General features: G+C 40.2%; 1 protein-coding gene across 1 annotated transcript; it reads right to left on the bottom strand.

The window, feature by feature from the left end:
* Nucleotides 1–3,158: 3,158 nt before the first annotated feature.
* Nucleotides 3,159–13,264, bottom strand: Aim2 (absent in melanoma 2). The gene is made up of 5 exons (XM_026407993.2): nucleotides 12,987–13,264; nucleotides 8,225–8,376; nucleotides 5,275–5,700; nucleotides 3,803–3,991; nucleotides 3,159–3,179 (listed from the first exon to the last, which is right to left on the bottom strand). Exons 1-5 carry the CDS (start codon nucleotides 13,246–13,248, stop codon nucleotides 3,159–3,161), a joined length of 1,050 nt encoding a protein of 349 aa, XP_026263778.2. The 5' UTR covers nucleotides 13,249–13,264.
* Between the last annotated feature and the right edge of the window lie 1,808 nt (nucleotides 13,265–15,072).

The following is a 15,072-nucleotide window of genomic DNA, read 5'->3' as shown; positions in this document are numbered from 1 at the left end:
GTCTTAAGATTCACAATATACATCTTTAATTATAAATCCAATCTCAAATAATATTATGTTGTTCATATTTTTGTATAAAGGCCTTTGTAGTAGTATGCTGCTAATTCTTCCTGCTCACATTTTGTGCTATTCTTGCCATATATTGTACTTTTAGATGTTATATAAATGCACCATACATTGCTAGTATTTTTGTTTGAGACCAGGAATTAGCAAATTATAAACCATTGTCCAAGTCTGGCTCATTGCCTGTTTTTGAACAGCCTACAAGCTAATTTTTTTTTAATTTTAAATGTTTGTAAAAGATCAAAAGGATAATACTGCGTGACATAGAAAATTATATGAATTTCAAACATCGAAGTCTATAAATAAAGTTTTATTGGAAAACAGATATGCTCATTTATTTAAATACTACCTATGGCTTTGTAGTCTGTGCAGACCTAAGCAGCTGTAGCAGAGGCCATATGTCCTGCACAACCTAATAGACATAAAAGGTCAGGCCTTGCTTTTTGAACATCAATCTTCTTTTAGGGCACTTAAAAATAACAAGAATAAGTGAATTCTTACATTCACTACAGTTATGCCATTTGTCATTGAATTTCCATTATGTAGATCCAAGTTTCTATATTACATTCATTTTCTTAAAACTCTTAACATTTGCTTTAATTTTCACTATAAATGATATATTTGTTTCAAAATCTCTTCTATTTGCATGTTTTAATACTTTATGGGGATTATGATTCTTGTTTGACAGAACTTTAAAGATGTTGATCCATAATTTTTTGGCTTACCTATTTGCAGATAATAAGTCTGCTATAATTTCTACATTTGTTTGTGTTTATATGTGACATTTTTACTGACTCCCTTTAAGGTTTTGCTTTAGCTGGATGCAGTGGCACATGCCTACAAATCCCAGGGGCTCAGGAGGATGAGGCATGAGGATCCCAAGTTTGAGGCCAGTCTCAGTAATTTACGGAGGCCCTAAGCAACTTAGAGAGATCCTGTATCAAAAAATAAAAAGGGATAGAGATATGGCTCAGTGGTTAAGCACCCCTGGGTTCAATCCCTGGTACCCAAAAAAAAAAGATTTTTACTGTATCTGCCTTTTACGAGTTCAAATATGATATATGCATGATATCTATAACTATATAATGGTTTACTGCTATTTTATGCCATTATTTTTATTACTTATTCTGCTTGATGTTCTCTAAGATTCTTGGGTCTGTGCCAATTTTGGTGTCTATTATATAGTTTTGAATGATATTCAACTTTCATCTCATTTCAAATGCCTCATTTTCTTTCTGTTCTCTTTCCGGGACTCCAAATGCAAGTATCTTAACCTGTGAGATGTTATCCTATGTCATTTGGTTGTCATAATCTGTTTTTTAAATTTTCACTTTTTTATCTTTGTATTCTAATTTGAGTAATTTTTATTGATCTATATTTGGTTCATCAGTTTATTCCTTGGCCACATAAAGTCCACTGATGATCCTGCTGAGGGCATTCTGCATCTCTGTAGCTGTTTTTTTTTTTTTCCATTTCTAGCATTTTCATTTCATTCTTTCTCACAGTTTTCATTTTGCTTCTGATATCGTCCTTTGGATGATGTTTTCTGCCCATCGATTTTTAAATACTTTGATAGTTTCAGTACATCTCTATTGTATCTGGAATTTCTTTTGCTATGACTTTACCATGGATGTTTGGTAATTCTAAATGAGAGGCCATGTTTGCAATTGTTGTTGGTTACACCCCACACGAGGAAAATTCTTCTAGAGCTATGCCGTGTCAGTGTCTCAATACCTCCATCAGTATCAGCTTCATGTCTTCCTTTACAACCAAACCTAAGGAAATTTCTCTTTCCATGCCCTTAGTCACTCCCCTAGCAGTTAGCTCTAGTTACCTGTGATCTGATGATTTTACCTGGTGATAAATTGCACGCATTTTCACTACGAGGGTGAGCAATCTATTGCCTGTTCAGCCTGTCTTTGGCAGGCACTGTGTCTCTGAATCTTAGGGGTAGGATTTTCTCCCTAATTCTAAATGTCCTCCAGACGTTGGATCTAGAATCTACTTCTTCCTTTCCTCCAGACGAAAAACGTCTTCCATTTCACAAAAAGGCTTCTGTGCTCTAAAGATGGCAGAGTTTGCTTTTCTTCCCCAAGAGATATTTTTTCTCTGTGGAAGGATCTAGTCAAGGCTTCATGTCTTTCCCTCAGTGGCTTATCTTTCCCTCCCCCAGGACTGTCCCCAATCTTTCTAAAGACCATCCTATGATACATGTAGTTCCTGCAAGTGAGTACAAATTCTCAAGATTGCAGTTCCCAGGAGTTCCATACTCTAATGCCAGTCCAACATCAACCTTGATCACCCTCAACTTATTACAAATTTTAGCCAAATTCTTCTATTTGATAGGGCATCTTGAGTCCACCCTCTGCCCGAGGTTGCAAGAATGCTTCTATCTGCTGTCTCCTTGGCAGTATCTTTCGATAGATTTTTTTTTTTTTAAATTAGATGCTTGCTCTGCAACCTCAACTCTCTTGTGGATTCAGAAAACCTTGTGATGTTTCAGAATATCTGGCCTTATTTTTGTTGTTGTAAAAGTGGGAATAATGCCTTTTCCAAATCTCTACATATTCAGTGGAAGCAGAGTCCTTTTTAGTAATTACGAAATTGTATTTCTCAAATTATCAGTGAAGTTGACAATCTTCATGTCTATGAGCCTTTCATATTTGTTCTTTTAGATTTGATAATTTACGTATTTAGTTTATATATACTTAACTCACATTGACTTATACAATGACATATAGTGAAAAATTCTTATTAATAATTTTATTCCTTCAGCAGATATTTATTGAACAACAGCAATATCCTTGAGTATACATATATATATACATAGCAGAATCCTATCCCTTCCCCAAACCAAACCAGGACTCTAATTAATGAGAAAATAACTTTTATTACGATGTTATGTTGGTATTGTGGAGTTGTTTATCCAGTGATCATCACATCTTCACTAATTTGATGTGGGAAGGAGCCTGTGAACTGGTACCCCCAGGTAGCTCACAATCTGGTCGAAGAGTGTACATCAGGGATTCTTCAATTAAATGTTGCTTAGACGAACTGAGTTCAATTGATCCTTTTTGTTTATTTATTTATTTATTTTACTTTTTGGCCTTAACAACCTGGATGGAAAAGAATTAAACAGATTGATAGGCAGCTGATCAGTTACTTCTCTTCTCTTCCCAGTGATTATGTCCTCCTGACATGGACCTTTCTTGTACCATCTCCCTCCCTCCCTCCTAATACATTATTCATTCCTGGACTGCTCTCCTGACGTGCATCTGCTCTGAGACACACACTTCTACTTAACAAGGGCATGCGTGCAGTATTGTCAAGGCTCCAGCCCAACTCTTACAAAGACAGACAGCAACTAGCCAAGCCACGGAGAAGGGAGCAAAGTGGAGGCAGTAGCACACCTCTGGTAGATGCAGGGATGGTTGGACTGACTCAGAAATCTGTCTTCAAGGTGTTTACGGTCTGTGACTCCTTCTATCTGCATTTGCCAGGATGATCTGTACAACTCTGGGCCAGCTGTCTGCATTGGACTCATGGTGTTATCAAGGAACTCTGTGTGGACCTCTGTGAGAACCAGGGTGTCTCTTCCCATGACTTTTTCATTGTGTCTAAAATGTGCATTTTCTGGGAGGGAGGTTCCTCCGTTCTGTGAGATGCAGGCATGCTACGTATCATGATCTTCCTGTTCAATACCACCCACTCAGCTGACTTTCCTTAAAGTTGTTCCTACCGTAATAAAGCTGTGAACTCCAGATTTCAGCTGTAACTTTTCTCCACTTTTTGACAGTTCGAAGAAGGTAAGTCTAAGTTTATCTCCTTCCTCGCAGTTTACTTGGTTCTGTTTTTTGAACACCAATACTTCCATGCTCCCCGTGTTGTCACTGACGTCAAACAGTACATGATCCCTTTTTTCTGTTTTCTGTAAAAAGAAAACCAGCACCCAGTATGATAAGCTGATTAAGGGATGCCATATTAATCAGATACCAGACATGCCAGAAGCATTTGGCAGAAAGAAATGTAAGGGAAAATTTCAGCTTCACTAGCAGTTGGTTTACATCTAACCCATGCTAACAAGTTCAGACACAGGAGGCAGCCTTGACTCAATGGAGCACGTTGCCCCTGAACCGGTTTTTCTAGTCCAAAGCCCTCTTCCTTGGCTGGGGGGGGGGGGGCAGGGGAGGATGACTCCCAGAGGAAAAACTAATGAGTGGAAAGTTGAGGCTTCTCCAAGGCCAGTAGCCAGGACAGCAAGGGGAAAGGAAGATCCTGATATTGCAGGGGACTCATTTATAGTAACAAATCCAGGAAAGGCATGAGCCAATGATGCAGGACCTAGAAAAAGAGTCTAATTAAGAGTAAGAAACCAAGGGCCAGAAATCATCCACAATCAAGTCTAGATCAAAAGGAAATAGGATGTTGATCAGCCACCCAAGAGACTGATAGTAGTTGAGGTATAATCTTATGGGCTAAATGAGTATGTAGGAGTGGATGGATGGCCAGATTAAAAGCTCAAAACTGAGAGAAAGAAAGTGCTTTCCTATCTGAGGTCATTTTGGGCTTGAATTTTCCAGGACAGATTCCTCCTGTCAGCTCGTCTGCAGCTCACCCAGGATGGCCGAGGTTGTGCTATGGTCCCTGGATGAGGGGCTATCGCTTCCCTCCTGTGTTTATTCAGGTCCTTCCAGAAAATGTGGCCACACAAGGCAAGTTCCCGGAGGCTCAGCACACAATCCTTTATGATTTCTCACTTCTAATACGTCTCTGCACACTCTTCTTTCTATTTTCTTCATTTAGTCAGAATTCCTTAATCCTGCCCTAACTTATGGATCTTCCAGGTCAGTGAATCCAGTTTATTGGATTAATATAACTATCACTTAAAACACCAATGGTACATACAAAGCATGAAAATATCCCAAAGGGTAAACACTATTGTAGCCCTTCTCCAGAGGCAATAAGGATGAAAAGAAGTTGAAACAGGCTTATGACAACCTCTTGAGAATGAAAATATTTGGGGGAGGGGGTTGCCTTTGAGTTTTGGCACATTAACTCTGCAACTCTCTAGAACTTTGGGCTTATTTGTTGAGATTTTTACTAATAGAGAAAAAAATGGAACTGAATAATTTCTAAAGTCCATTTAAAGGTCAGATTAGAGAACACCTTATTCTTACTAATTAATATGTAAAACTATACGTAGGAACTTACCTTCTGTATTGCAAACAGCCCGTTCACTATTGTCCCGAGGGGCTGAGTCTGAAGCTTATTTATCTTTGGTGTTTCCCCAGCTTTCCTGATGATATGCGGTGGTACATTAATCTCTTGATCAGACTTAGCATCAACTATCAGTGAGGCACTATTCACCTCCAGAAAACCACTGTGCCAACAATATTTTGATATGATAATTGTTCTCTTTGGGGCAAATTTATCTTTTAGCTGCATATTAAAAACTTTGACAAGAAAGAATTCCTTCTCCGTCGCCACAGTAGCATGAAACATCTCTTGCTTTCTTCCATCTTGGGTCTCAAACTCGAAGGGCTTCGTTGCTTTCAGCACCAGGACTGTGATGCGGTCTTTCTGCAACCCTTCTTCTCGGACAGATTCCTGCTGGGCCGTCACCTGCTTCTGCTTAGGCTGAAGACCATGGAAGAAAGATGTCAGCCATGAGTAAAGGGGCACTTAGTGTTAAACCTTAGGAAGCCAGCCCGAGAGAGGAGCAACCAAAGGAAGAGATAGAAGGGGGTTAGGAAGAGATTTGAACTCAGAATTATCTGGACAGGAAAGAGAATGCAAAAGAACGATTTCAAGTCCTGTGTTCAAATGGGCCAGTGGAACAAGCTTGGGAGATAGATTCCCTGAATCTGAATCCTCAGCTTTCTCATCTAAAGGGTGTGTAGAGTGCATCAGATTTATGCAGCATTGCCAAGGCAAAGGGGTAAATCTCTTCTTGTCTTCTTCTGCTGATTGTATTGGGGCATAAGGTGCCCTTGTGCTCTATCCAATATTGTCCTGAATATTCATTTTACTCTGGTATGAAGGTGAGGGAGCTCAGTGATCTGACAAGTCTCCCCAAATTCCTAGGGATAGTAATAATAAAAGTACACATTAAATTAAATGTGAATAAAGAGAGAGACCTAGGACAGAGATGTTACAAATAAATTAAAGGCTAATTAAAAAGGAGAATCAAGTCTACCTTTATGAATTAACCCCTAGAAATACTGAATGGTACACTACGGTTTACCTTAAAAAAATTATTGTTGTTTTTAATTACAAAAATTTGAAATCATTTAAATGCAAAAAAAAAAAAAAGAGAGAGAGAAGACTGATTGGCACACACAGTCTATTTTTGTGTAAGTACACTTCATGATGTTCACACAATAATAAAGTCCACTAATGACAGATATGTCTCTCAGAACATATCCCTGTTATTAAACGGCAAGGACTGAACAGGGTTGTTTATTTTTACTACAGTAAAATCTTAAGCATCTCAGAAAAGTAGTAATACTGAAAAGAATTTGATCTTTGGATAATAGGATCTTGCTGTTTATAAACTATCACATTGCATTTAAAACAAATAAAAATAAATTCCAAAAACAAGGAATTTGATTAAATAAGTATGTATAATCACATCATAGATTACTATGCAAATATTAAAAATGCTTTAGAAGAATAAATGGTAAATGGTTATAATTGATTTAACAAAGGATGAAGTCCGAAACAGAATGTACAATGTTTTTCTTATTGGCAAAATCAACAATTAAATAATACTCACACTCCACAGAAATATTTACCGATATCACATATGTTGTTTTCTAGGTGACATGATCTTAAGTAATTTTATTGTCATGTCTATGGTTTTTGGTTTTTGAAATTAACAGAGATATGAGATTCTTTGTGTCTGTTTTAGAAGCAAATGTTACTTTTAAAAAGCAATATGCTCTCCAAAGCCGAAGGAAAATGTAGGGGATGGGGAAGAACTATATAAGACCAAGTGCAAATGTGTCTGAATTGGATCTCTGGTGGGACCTGGCACATGGGTCCATAAGGGGACCTGACGGACAGTACCCACAGACTCCGTTTGGACCAGTGCAGGAAAACATCAGCTTCCCTGAGGCCCAATACAAAATTTCTTGTCTTTGGTCCGGGTACCTTTAGTTAGGTCTTCCCAGACTAAGTAATTTTAATGACCAACTTCTGAAATGCACTACTTATATCTCCATATTGTTTCCCTGACAACTTCAGAAGTTTCTAGGCCAAACCCAGAAGAAGTGGCTGCTCTGGGCAAAGAGAATGGAAAACATTCCATCAATTTCTATAGCTCACACATCTGTAAAATTAAGATTCCTACTTCACGGGAGACAAAACTGCATGTTTGGTAGATTTGGGGGTTTTGTTTTTGTTTTCCTTTGAGCACTTTCTTTGTCTTAAATATGCCAGAAATTGAATTTTATTTTTTTATTTTATCTGGTGACCACCGGTGTATAGTAACTGTTCCTGTCTGTGGGCGTCCTCGGCTCCTAAGTGCTCTGTGGGACGGACTGAAGGTACTGAACTTGAAATTGTCCCCACACTATTTCTTTTACTTCCTCATGGGCATGAATACTGAAAGCATTCTAAAATATTTGAATTACAGTAGATGGGGTAGAGAGAGAAGATGGGAAGGGGAGGGGAGGGGAAGGAGGATGGGAAGGGGATAGGAAAGGCAGCAGAATACAACAGACACTAGTATGGCAGTATGTATAAATGTGGATGTGTAACCGATGTGATTCTGCAATCTGTATTCGGGGGAAAACTGGGAGTTCATAACCCACTTGAATCAAATGTATGAAATATGATATGTCAGGAGCATTGTAATGTTTTGAACAACCAATAAAAAAATATATATACTTCCTGAAAATGACTGAGTTTTCTTCTGATGGGATCCAGTCTAACAAGGGGTTAAAATGTCCAGAGCATGTTAGAGATTAGAAACTCCATAAGTATTTTTGAGTCCAGTTTTCTTTTTGTAACCTAGGAACAATTTTCATGTGATAGACTGTCTTTCCTTAATTGCAAGCTGTGAGATAAAGAACAGAGATCCTCAGGTAGGGAAGGACAGGGACAGTGACTAGAGGGTACTCTCAGAAGGATGAAGGCCACTCTGCTCACGCCGTCCTACCTTCCCAGGAGGAGAGACTGCTGGTGCCACCCGGTGCTGGCCAGCATCATTGCCGCTGACTGCGGAGGCCACAGAACCCACTTCAGTTAGACTTTTCCTTTTTGTCAGACTTGCTTCTTTGGTCTTTTTATTTCCCATATACTTATCATCAACTATTAAAAAAAAAATTTTAAAAAAAGGACATATTAACCAGAAGAGGGACAAAGTTGGCTGAGAAATTTAAACAGCATTATCTCTCAGGAACAAAATAAGAAGAAGGACCCTAGCAGGAGGGGTGACCAAGAGCTTCCCGGATCCGGCTGGCCTCACAGAAGTCCGCCTCACAGCCGTCACATACAAGGAGACTTTTGCAGCCACCTGGGAGTGCAGCCAAGGCTCCTTCTGGGACCACAGAACTGAGAAAAGTTCCACTGGAAGGAAAGAGGAATGGTCTCACTGTTCCCATGCCACCCCTCTCCCGAGGCAGCCCAGCACCACTCAGACGGAATTCCCCTGGACCCACGGGTGCTGCAAGGAGAAAAGAGGCATGGGGAGCATTTGGTCCCCAGCATCCTGGGAAGCTCTGCAGGAGGCTCACTTAGGTCTCGAGGAACACTGGAGGCACTGGCAGTGATAGACCACCCGGGAGGCCCACTTAGAAAGAAAGAAGGGGGTGGGTATCACAGGGATCAGCACACAGATCTTGGTGACCCTACGTTCTGGCCAATGGAGGCTCCAAACCAGAGAGAGGTCCCAACAGCATTGTTTTGCAGAAAACATGATCAATAGGTCTGTTGGGTTTTTGTTTTGTTTTTTGTTTCTTGTTTGTGGTACTGAGGGTTGAACCCAGGGGTGCTCTCTCTCTCACTAAACCATATCCCCAGTCCTTTTTATTTTTTTTAACTTTGAGATGGGGGCTCTCAAAAAATTGCCCAGGGTGGCCTGGAACTTGCGATTGTCCTTCCTCCCCTCCTGGGTGGAGGGGCTTATCAGTGTGTGCCCCGGTGCCCAGCTGGTCTGATGGTTTTCAGTTCTCTAACCAGCTTTCCCACCCAGCCATGGTCTTCCCCACAATACAGGTAAGTGCACGTGTATGCACACCTGTGGAGGGAAGCTGCCTAACCTCAGACCTCAGCATAATGCTTCCCCACGCGAAGACGCAAGCCGACTTCCACAGAAACCTCTGCAGGGGAGCATCTGGCCTTGCCAGACACAAGCAGTTGAGCAGCTGACCCCACCCACCACCCGGCCTGTGTCCCTGCACATCTGCAGAGGAGAACATCTGGCCGCTCCAGTCCTAGTGGTTAAGGAGTGGTGCCACCCAGCTTTGGAGCACAATCTGAACTTGTGCTGGACCCAGGCAAGGAAGCAAGTCTGAGATCTCATATATCTTTGGAGCATGGCTTATGGCTTTCCCAGTTGGATGACCCCAAAGCAACCCCAACAACTTTTCCCACTTTCTCAGCTTCCAACCCAGCCTGTGGCTCTGCCCAAATACAGATGCCAAGCAGTGAAACAGCAGAACCGACCACCTAGAAACCAAAAACCAAAAACACGAAAATAATTTTAGGATATTCAGGAATATGCGGAAATTCTACAACATGTTCCTGAATAAACAACAGCACAACCGAACTTCTCATTTACTTGTTATCTCTCTGCTTTATCACCAGATCTAGAAGGATTCTTGGCGCCTACCAGGAATTCAATCAATATTAGAGAAAGGGTGGATGGATAGACAGGTGGATGGCATGCCAGCTCCTCACAGTGTCACCATCATGCAGCCTTAGGGTCTGGCTTGGATACCCCAGGCCTAGGGTCAGATTATATTTTACTCAGGCAACTTTGGGCTCTGGTTTTAAAATGACCATATATCTATCAAGATGATTCCGTTCAATTATTTAAGGCTCTCTCAGGAAGAAGAGGGCATGAGAAATCACTGGATGTTGTTCCTGACGGAACTTGAGCAGTTCTAGGCTGAAGTCAAAAGGTCACTTTGATTTTATGGGAAAGAAGAATAGTTATCACGGCTCACCGCAGAATGAGCTGTCTTCTGCTGCAGTAAGTTCTCTGTCGCTACATTTCAAACAGCAGGAAGGACTGGACCCTCTGACAGGGAGATCACAGGGGGACCTCTGCCCCAGAAGTTGAAGTGACCTTCCCACGGTAAGTGAGTTCCATGAAACTGGTTTCAGAGAGGTGTGTAGATGAAAGTCCCCCTTTCAAAGCGGACCAGACCGTAGAGGAGAGAAAAGGGTCAGGAAGGTCAAAGGACTCCACATGTCCTCCTGCCCATCACATCAGCCATCTTTCATCTCATTCATAGGGGACCAAGGAAATGTTTGTCAAAGAACACATCTGCCCACTACACATCTCTTACATTCCTTAATCATCAGGTTCACATTTTCATCTATTTGATTTACCATTTTCAACCTCTATTTTCATCTGACATGACTTTTGCAGACTTTGATCATGTTCTCTCTCAGCTTCCTTTTATCATGCTTAAGTATCCTTCTTAGTCTTCATCTTTCTTCCCCCCAAAGCCTCTCTATCTCCTAACCATTGACTCTGAGTCACTAAAGATTCCTTCAGCAAGCTAGGTGCAGTGGTGCATGCCTGTAATCCCAGATACTCAGGAGGCTGAGGCAGGTGTTGGGGATGCAAATCAAGTCAAGATGGGGCCTGGCAGCTTGCCAGGAGGAGTGGTTTGTGAAGCAACGCCAGCGAGCCACCAAGATGATGAGGATTCCTTATTGGCTGACTGCTGTATCTAGATGACGCTAATTGAGTCAAGTTGTGTGTAATTAGTTAGGTATATAAACCTCTGCTGTCAGGCAGAGAGGCGGCTCCTGCCATCTCGGGTGCCCGCTACTTTCAGTTCTCGCTCAGTTCCTGCTGAGTTCACTTGCAATAAACTAGTTCCCGCTTCAACCTTCAAGTTGCTTGTCACCTCTCAGTTATTTAGCCCAGCCAGACTGCGGCAGGCAGGAGGATCACAAGTTTGAGGTCAGCCCCAGCAACTTAGTGAGATCTTGTTTCAAAATTAAAAAGGATGGGTAGAGTGTTAGTAGAATGTTCCTGGGTTCAATGCCCAATAACCCCCCCCACACACACACACACACAATAACAACAAAAATAATAATACTAAGAATCTTTCAAATATCCCCTACCTTCCAAGCAGTAGAAGCATGCAGAAGCATGCAGACCCTTGGTGTAACATTCAACAAACAAAAACACATGACAGAGGATGAAATTTACAAAGAAAAACACAAAACTGATCCCCAAACATAGGAGAGGTAAGGGGCACAAATAAATCTGGCACATTTAAAGTAGGCCTAAAGACAACTATGGATAGAATTTTGACTTATAAAGGAACTTAATTGATTTCTCACACAGCATACGAAGCTGCCAGTCATTCCTAGATTTCTAGGCTGGGACCACTGTGGATCATTTTTAGCTAATTGAGGTAATCCAATTTCAGGATCATTAGAAAAGCAAACTGGAGTAAGGAGTAAAGATTGTGGATAGAGGAATTTGAAGTTCCCTGAGCCAAAGGGAAGAATGAGGGTTAGGAGGAGGGGAGGGTTCTGTCCTTTTATTATTATTTTGACAGACTCAAAGTTGCTGGAGGGTGTAACTAAGTTGCCCAGGGTGACCTCAAAATTGCAATCCTTCCAACCTCACAAGTAAGGTGTATTGCAGGTATGTGCCACCATGCCAGGCAAGAGGAATGAATTTTTCATTGGGGTGAGATGGAGCAGATGAAAACATACTAACAGTCTATGTTTGTCCACATTCAAAGAAGCAGGGCAATTGGTTTCGTGGAGCAACTGTGTGCCATTACTGTCACCTAGTGGCCATATCTAAGAAGTACACCTCCTAATTTCAACAATCCAAGGAAAATAGAAGGCCTGGCCGCACAACCAATCCTTTCTCTAAAGTGCCTTAGATAAAAGTTCATATCTGTACATTTATATCATCACTTAAATGGGCCTCATTTAGCCTTCATAGAAATCACATATGAGAAACTATGTTATTCACATTGTACCCACAAACAAATACTATATTAGAATCTTAAAACTACTACTTTTGGTGTCTTTCGTTTTGGAGAGTCTTTGGATGAGATCATCTTTGGTTGACCTTTTTTTTTCTTAAGTCATTTTGTCAATAAAGCCAGGATGTATCAGTTGTTCTTACGCAACAATCAGGAGCTTAAATGACAAGGAGATATTTCTTACAGACTGATCAATAGTTCACTGAATAATATAAATCATGGTGTCCTGGGAAATGTATCTTGTCATTGGAGATGAAGAGGAGACAGAAGAATCCCTGGACTAGAAGGACAGGGTCTTTCTTGAAGAAAGACAGACAGTCTGGGACCCTGGCAGGCTGGCCCAGGGGAGATGCAGCACCTGTGAGGAGAGGCAGAGGTGCCTGATGCCCCGGTTTATGGCTTTCCAGGGCTATAGTGTGCTTCAGTAAAGTGTGAGACCACGTGATACAGTCTGAAGCACTACTGCCAACCATCCTGTGTGTTTGGTCACTGCAAGTGGCCCAGAGGTAAAGATGGGCAAAGGGAACATGAGAAAATAGTGAGCGGCAGTTCTGAGGTCTGGAACCAGAGGTGGCACACTCATGCTGGGCTGCATTGGTGGAATTTCTAAAAACCGCTTCTAGCAATTATCAGTAAAAGGGGTCAAATGGACATCTGTGCTAGCAAACAAATCTCAATGTGCCCCGGGGTCTTCTCCCTCTGATGCCAGAAAAGGTGAAGAACTCCATGTACCTTTCGCCTTCTCGTCCTGAAGACTTTTTGCCACGTGCATGTAATTCAGCCTCTGGAAGATACGTATGGTCTTAGTCACCGCAGGCACCACACCGGCATTTTGAATCAGCAAGTTGGCTAACTCTGTCCTGTTTGCAGTCTGCAGTTTGCTCTTGGCAATCGTGAATTCATCTGGAATAAAGAACTTGAACCTATCCAGTTCCTCATCAGTGATGTTATCCAGGCCCCTCAGTAACAGCATTTCTCTGTATTTGCTCTCCATCTCCCAACTTTGGGGTCAGCCTATAAAAAACCCCAAACACATAAAGTTACACCACCCAAAGTTAAATAAGCAAGGTGAGAGGTTAATATCTCCTCCCCCGGACCCCACCTCTTTCTTTTTCTATTTATTTATTTATTGATGGTATTGGGAATTGGACTTCCAGATTTCTACCACTGAGCTGCATCCCCATCCCTTTTTATGTTTTATTTTGAGATAGGGTCTCACTGACTTGCTGAGATTGGCCTCAAACTTGCAATCCCTCTGCCTCATCCTCCTCAATCATTGGGATCACGGGTGTGCTCAACCTTACTCAGGGTTAACATCTTTTTAAAGGGAGAGTAAAATGTCTACAGTACAGTAAAGGAGATTTGGATTAAACAAAAATCTTAGCTTATTAAGTGGGCATCTTTGCCCACTACTACTGAGAAAGGACATCTTCAGAGGTGTTACAATGAATCTGTAATTCTTAGAGAACAGGATTCACTCTGCAAATGGAATTGTTGAACATACTGACACACAATACAGTGAATTTATTTCAAGTACACAATGTGAAAATCTTGATGTATGCATACAGTAGCTGAAATCCAATTTATTAATTTGCTCTTTCATGGATCATGCTTTTAGTGTCACGTCCAGGAAGTCTTTTCCAAACAAGATCAGAAGACTTTGTCCTATATTTTCTTCTAGAAATTTTATAGTTTGGCCTTTGGGCACTTATATCTACAACCTCTTTTGAATCATTTTTTATATGGTACAAGGTCTGATTCAAAGTTCATGTTTTTCACATGGATATTAGTTTTTCCATAATTATATTCTTTCTCCACTCATTGACCTTTGTGCCTTTGTCAAAAATCCTTTGTTCAAATATGATTTGGTCCATTTTTAAATTCTTTCCTCCATTCCATTGACTTATTGGGTTTTAGGCCAATACAATATTGTAGTAATATGATTGTCTATGTATGGTATCAAAAATAATACAAAAACTATTAGAAATAAGAATTAGCAATGATTCTAAATATAAGGTTAACATATACAAAAGCCTCATTTCTTTATTTCAGTAATAATCCAAAGGGGAAAACATTGAATAAAATAGTATAATTTCTAATAATAACAAACCTACAAAGTACTTAGAATATGTAATAAAAATATATAATGCTTTAAAGAGCATTATAACTTTAGTGATAGACTTAAAGTACATAATTAATTACGGATATGTATGATATTTTGAATGGAAGAATTCAATAAAATGAAGATGGCAGTTTTGCCAAATTAGTCTATAAACTCCAAGCAAAATCTCAAAGGGCTTTTCCTGGAGAACTTAACAAGATGATCCTAAAATCTACATCAAAGGATAAAGACAAAATTATACAAAGTAAGTTTAAAATGTTTATTTGAAACCACTATTCTTCCTAGCTTACCAATCCTTCACATAAATATATATAATGAGTTTATTATGTATGTAACATATTATTATATAATGATATGATAGTGTCACAGAGAAAAATTAACTAATAATAGAGTATGGAAACAGAAATAAAAGCATGGTATCTGATCAAAGTTACATTATACATCACAAGGAAAGGATGGCTGAACAGGAAAAGTGTTCAGACACTTATATATGAGGAATTACAATATTGAATCGTTATCTCACATCGCACACACAATATATATTTTGTGATGCTGTTGAAGAAAACACAAGACTTCTCATCACATTGAGGTAAAGGCATTTCTTAAATAAGGCTCGAAAAGAGCCAGATAAGAAAAGCCTAAAGTCAAATTTGAGTGTGTGCACATTCTAAACCTCTTTGTAGGAAAAACACACAC

Source organism: Urocitellus parryii, chromosome 11, assembly GCF_045843805.1.
Source record: "Urocitellus parryii isolate mUroPar1 chromosome 11, mUroPar1.hap1, whole genome shotgun sequence".
Lineage (NCBI taxonomy): Eukaryota > Metazoa > Chordata > Mammalia > Rodentia > Sciuridae > Urocitellus > Urocitellus parryii.
This window is presented reverse-complemented; position numbering and strand designations above follow the sequence as displayed.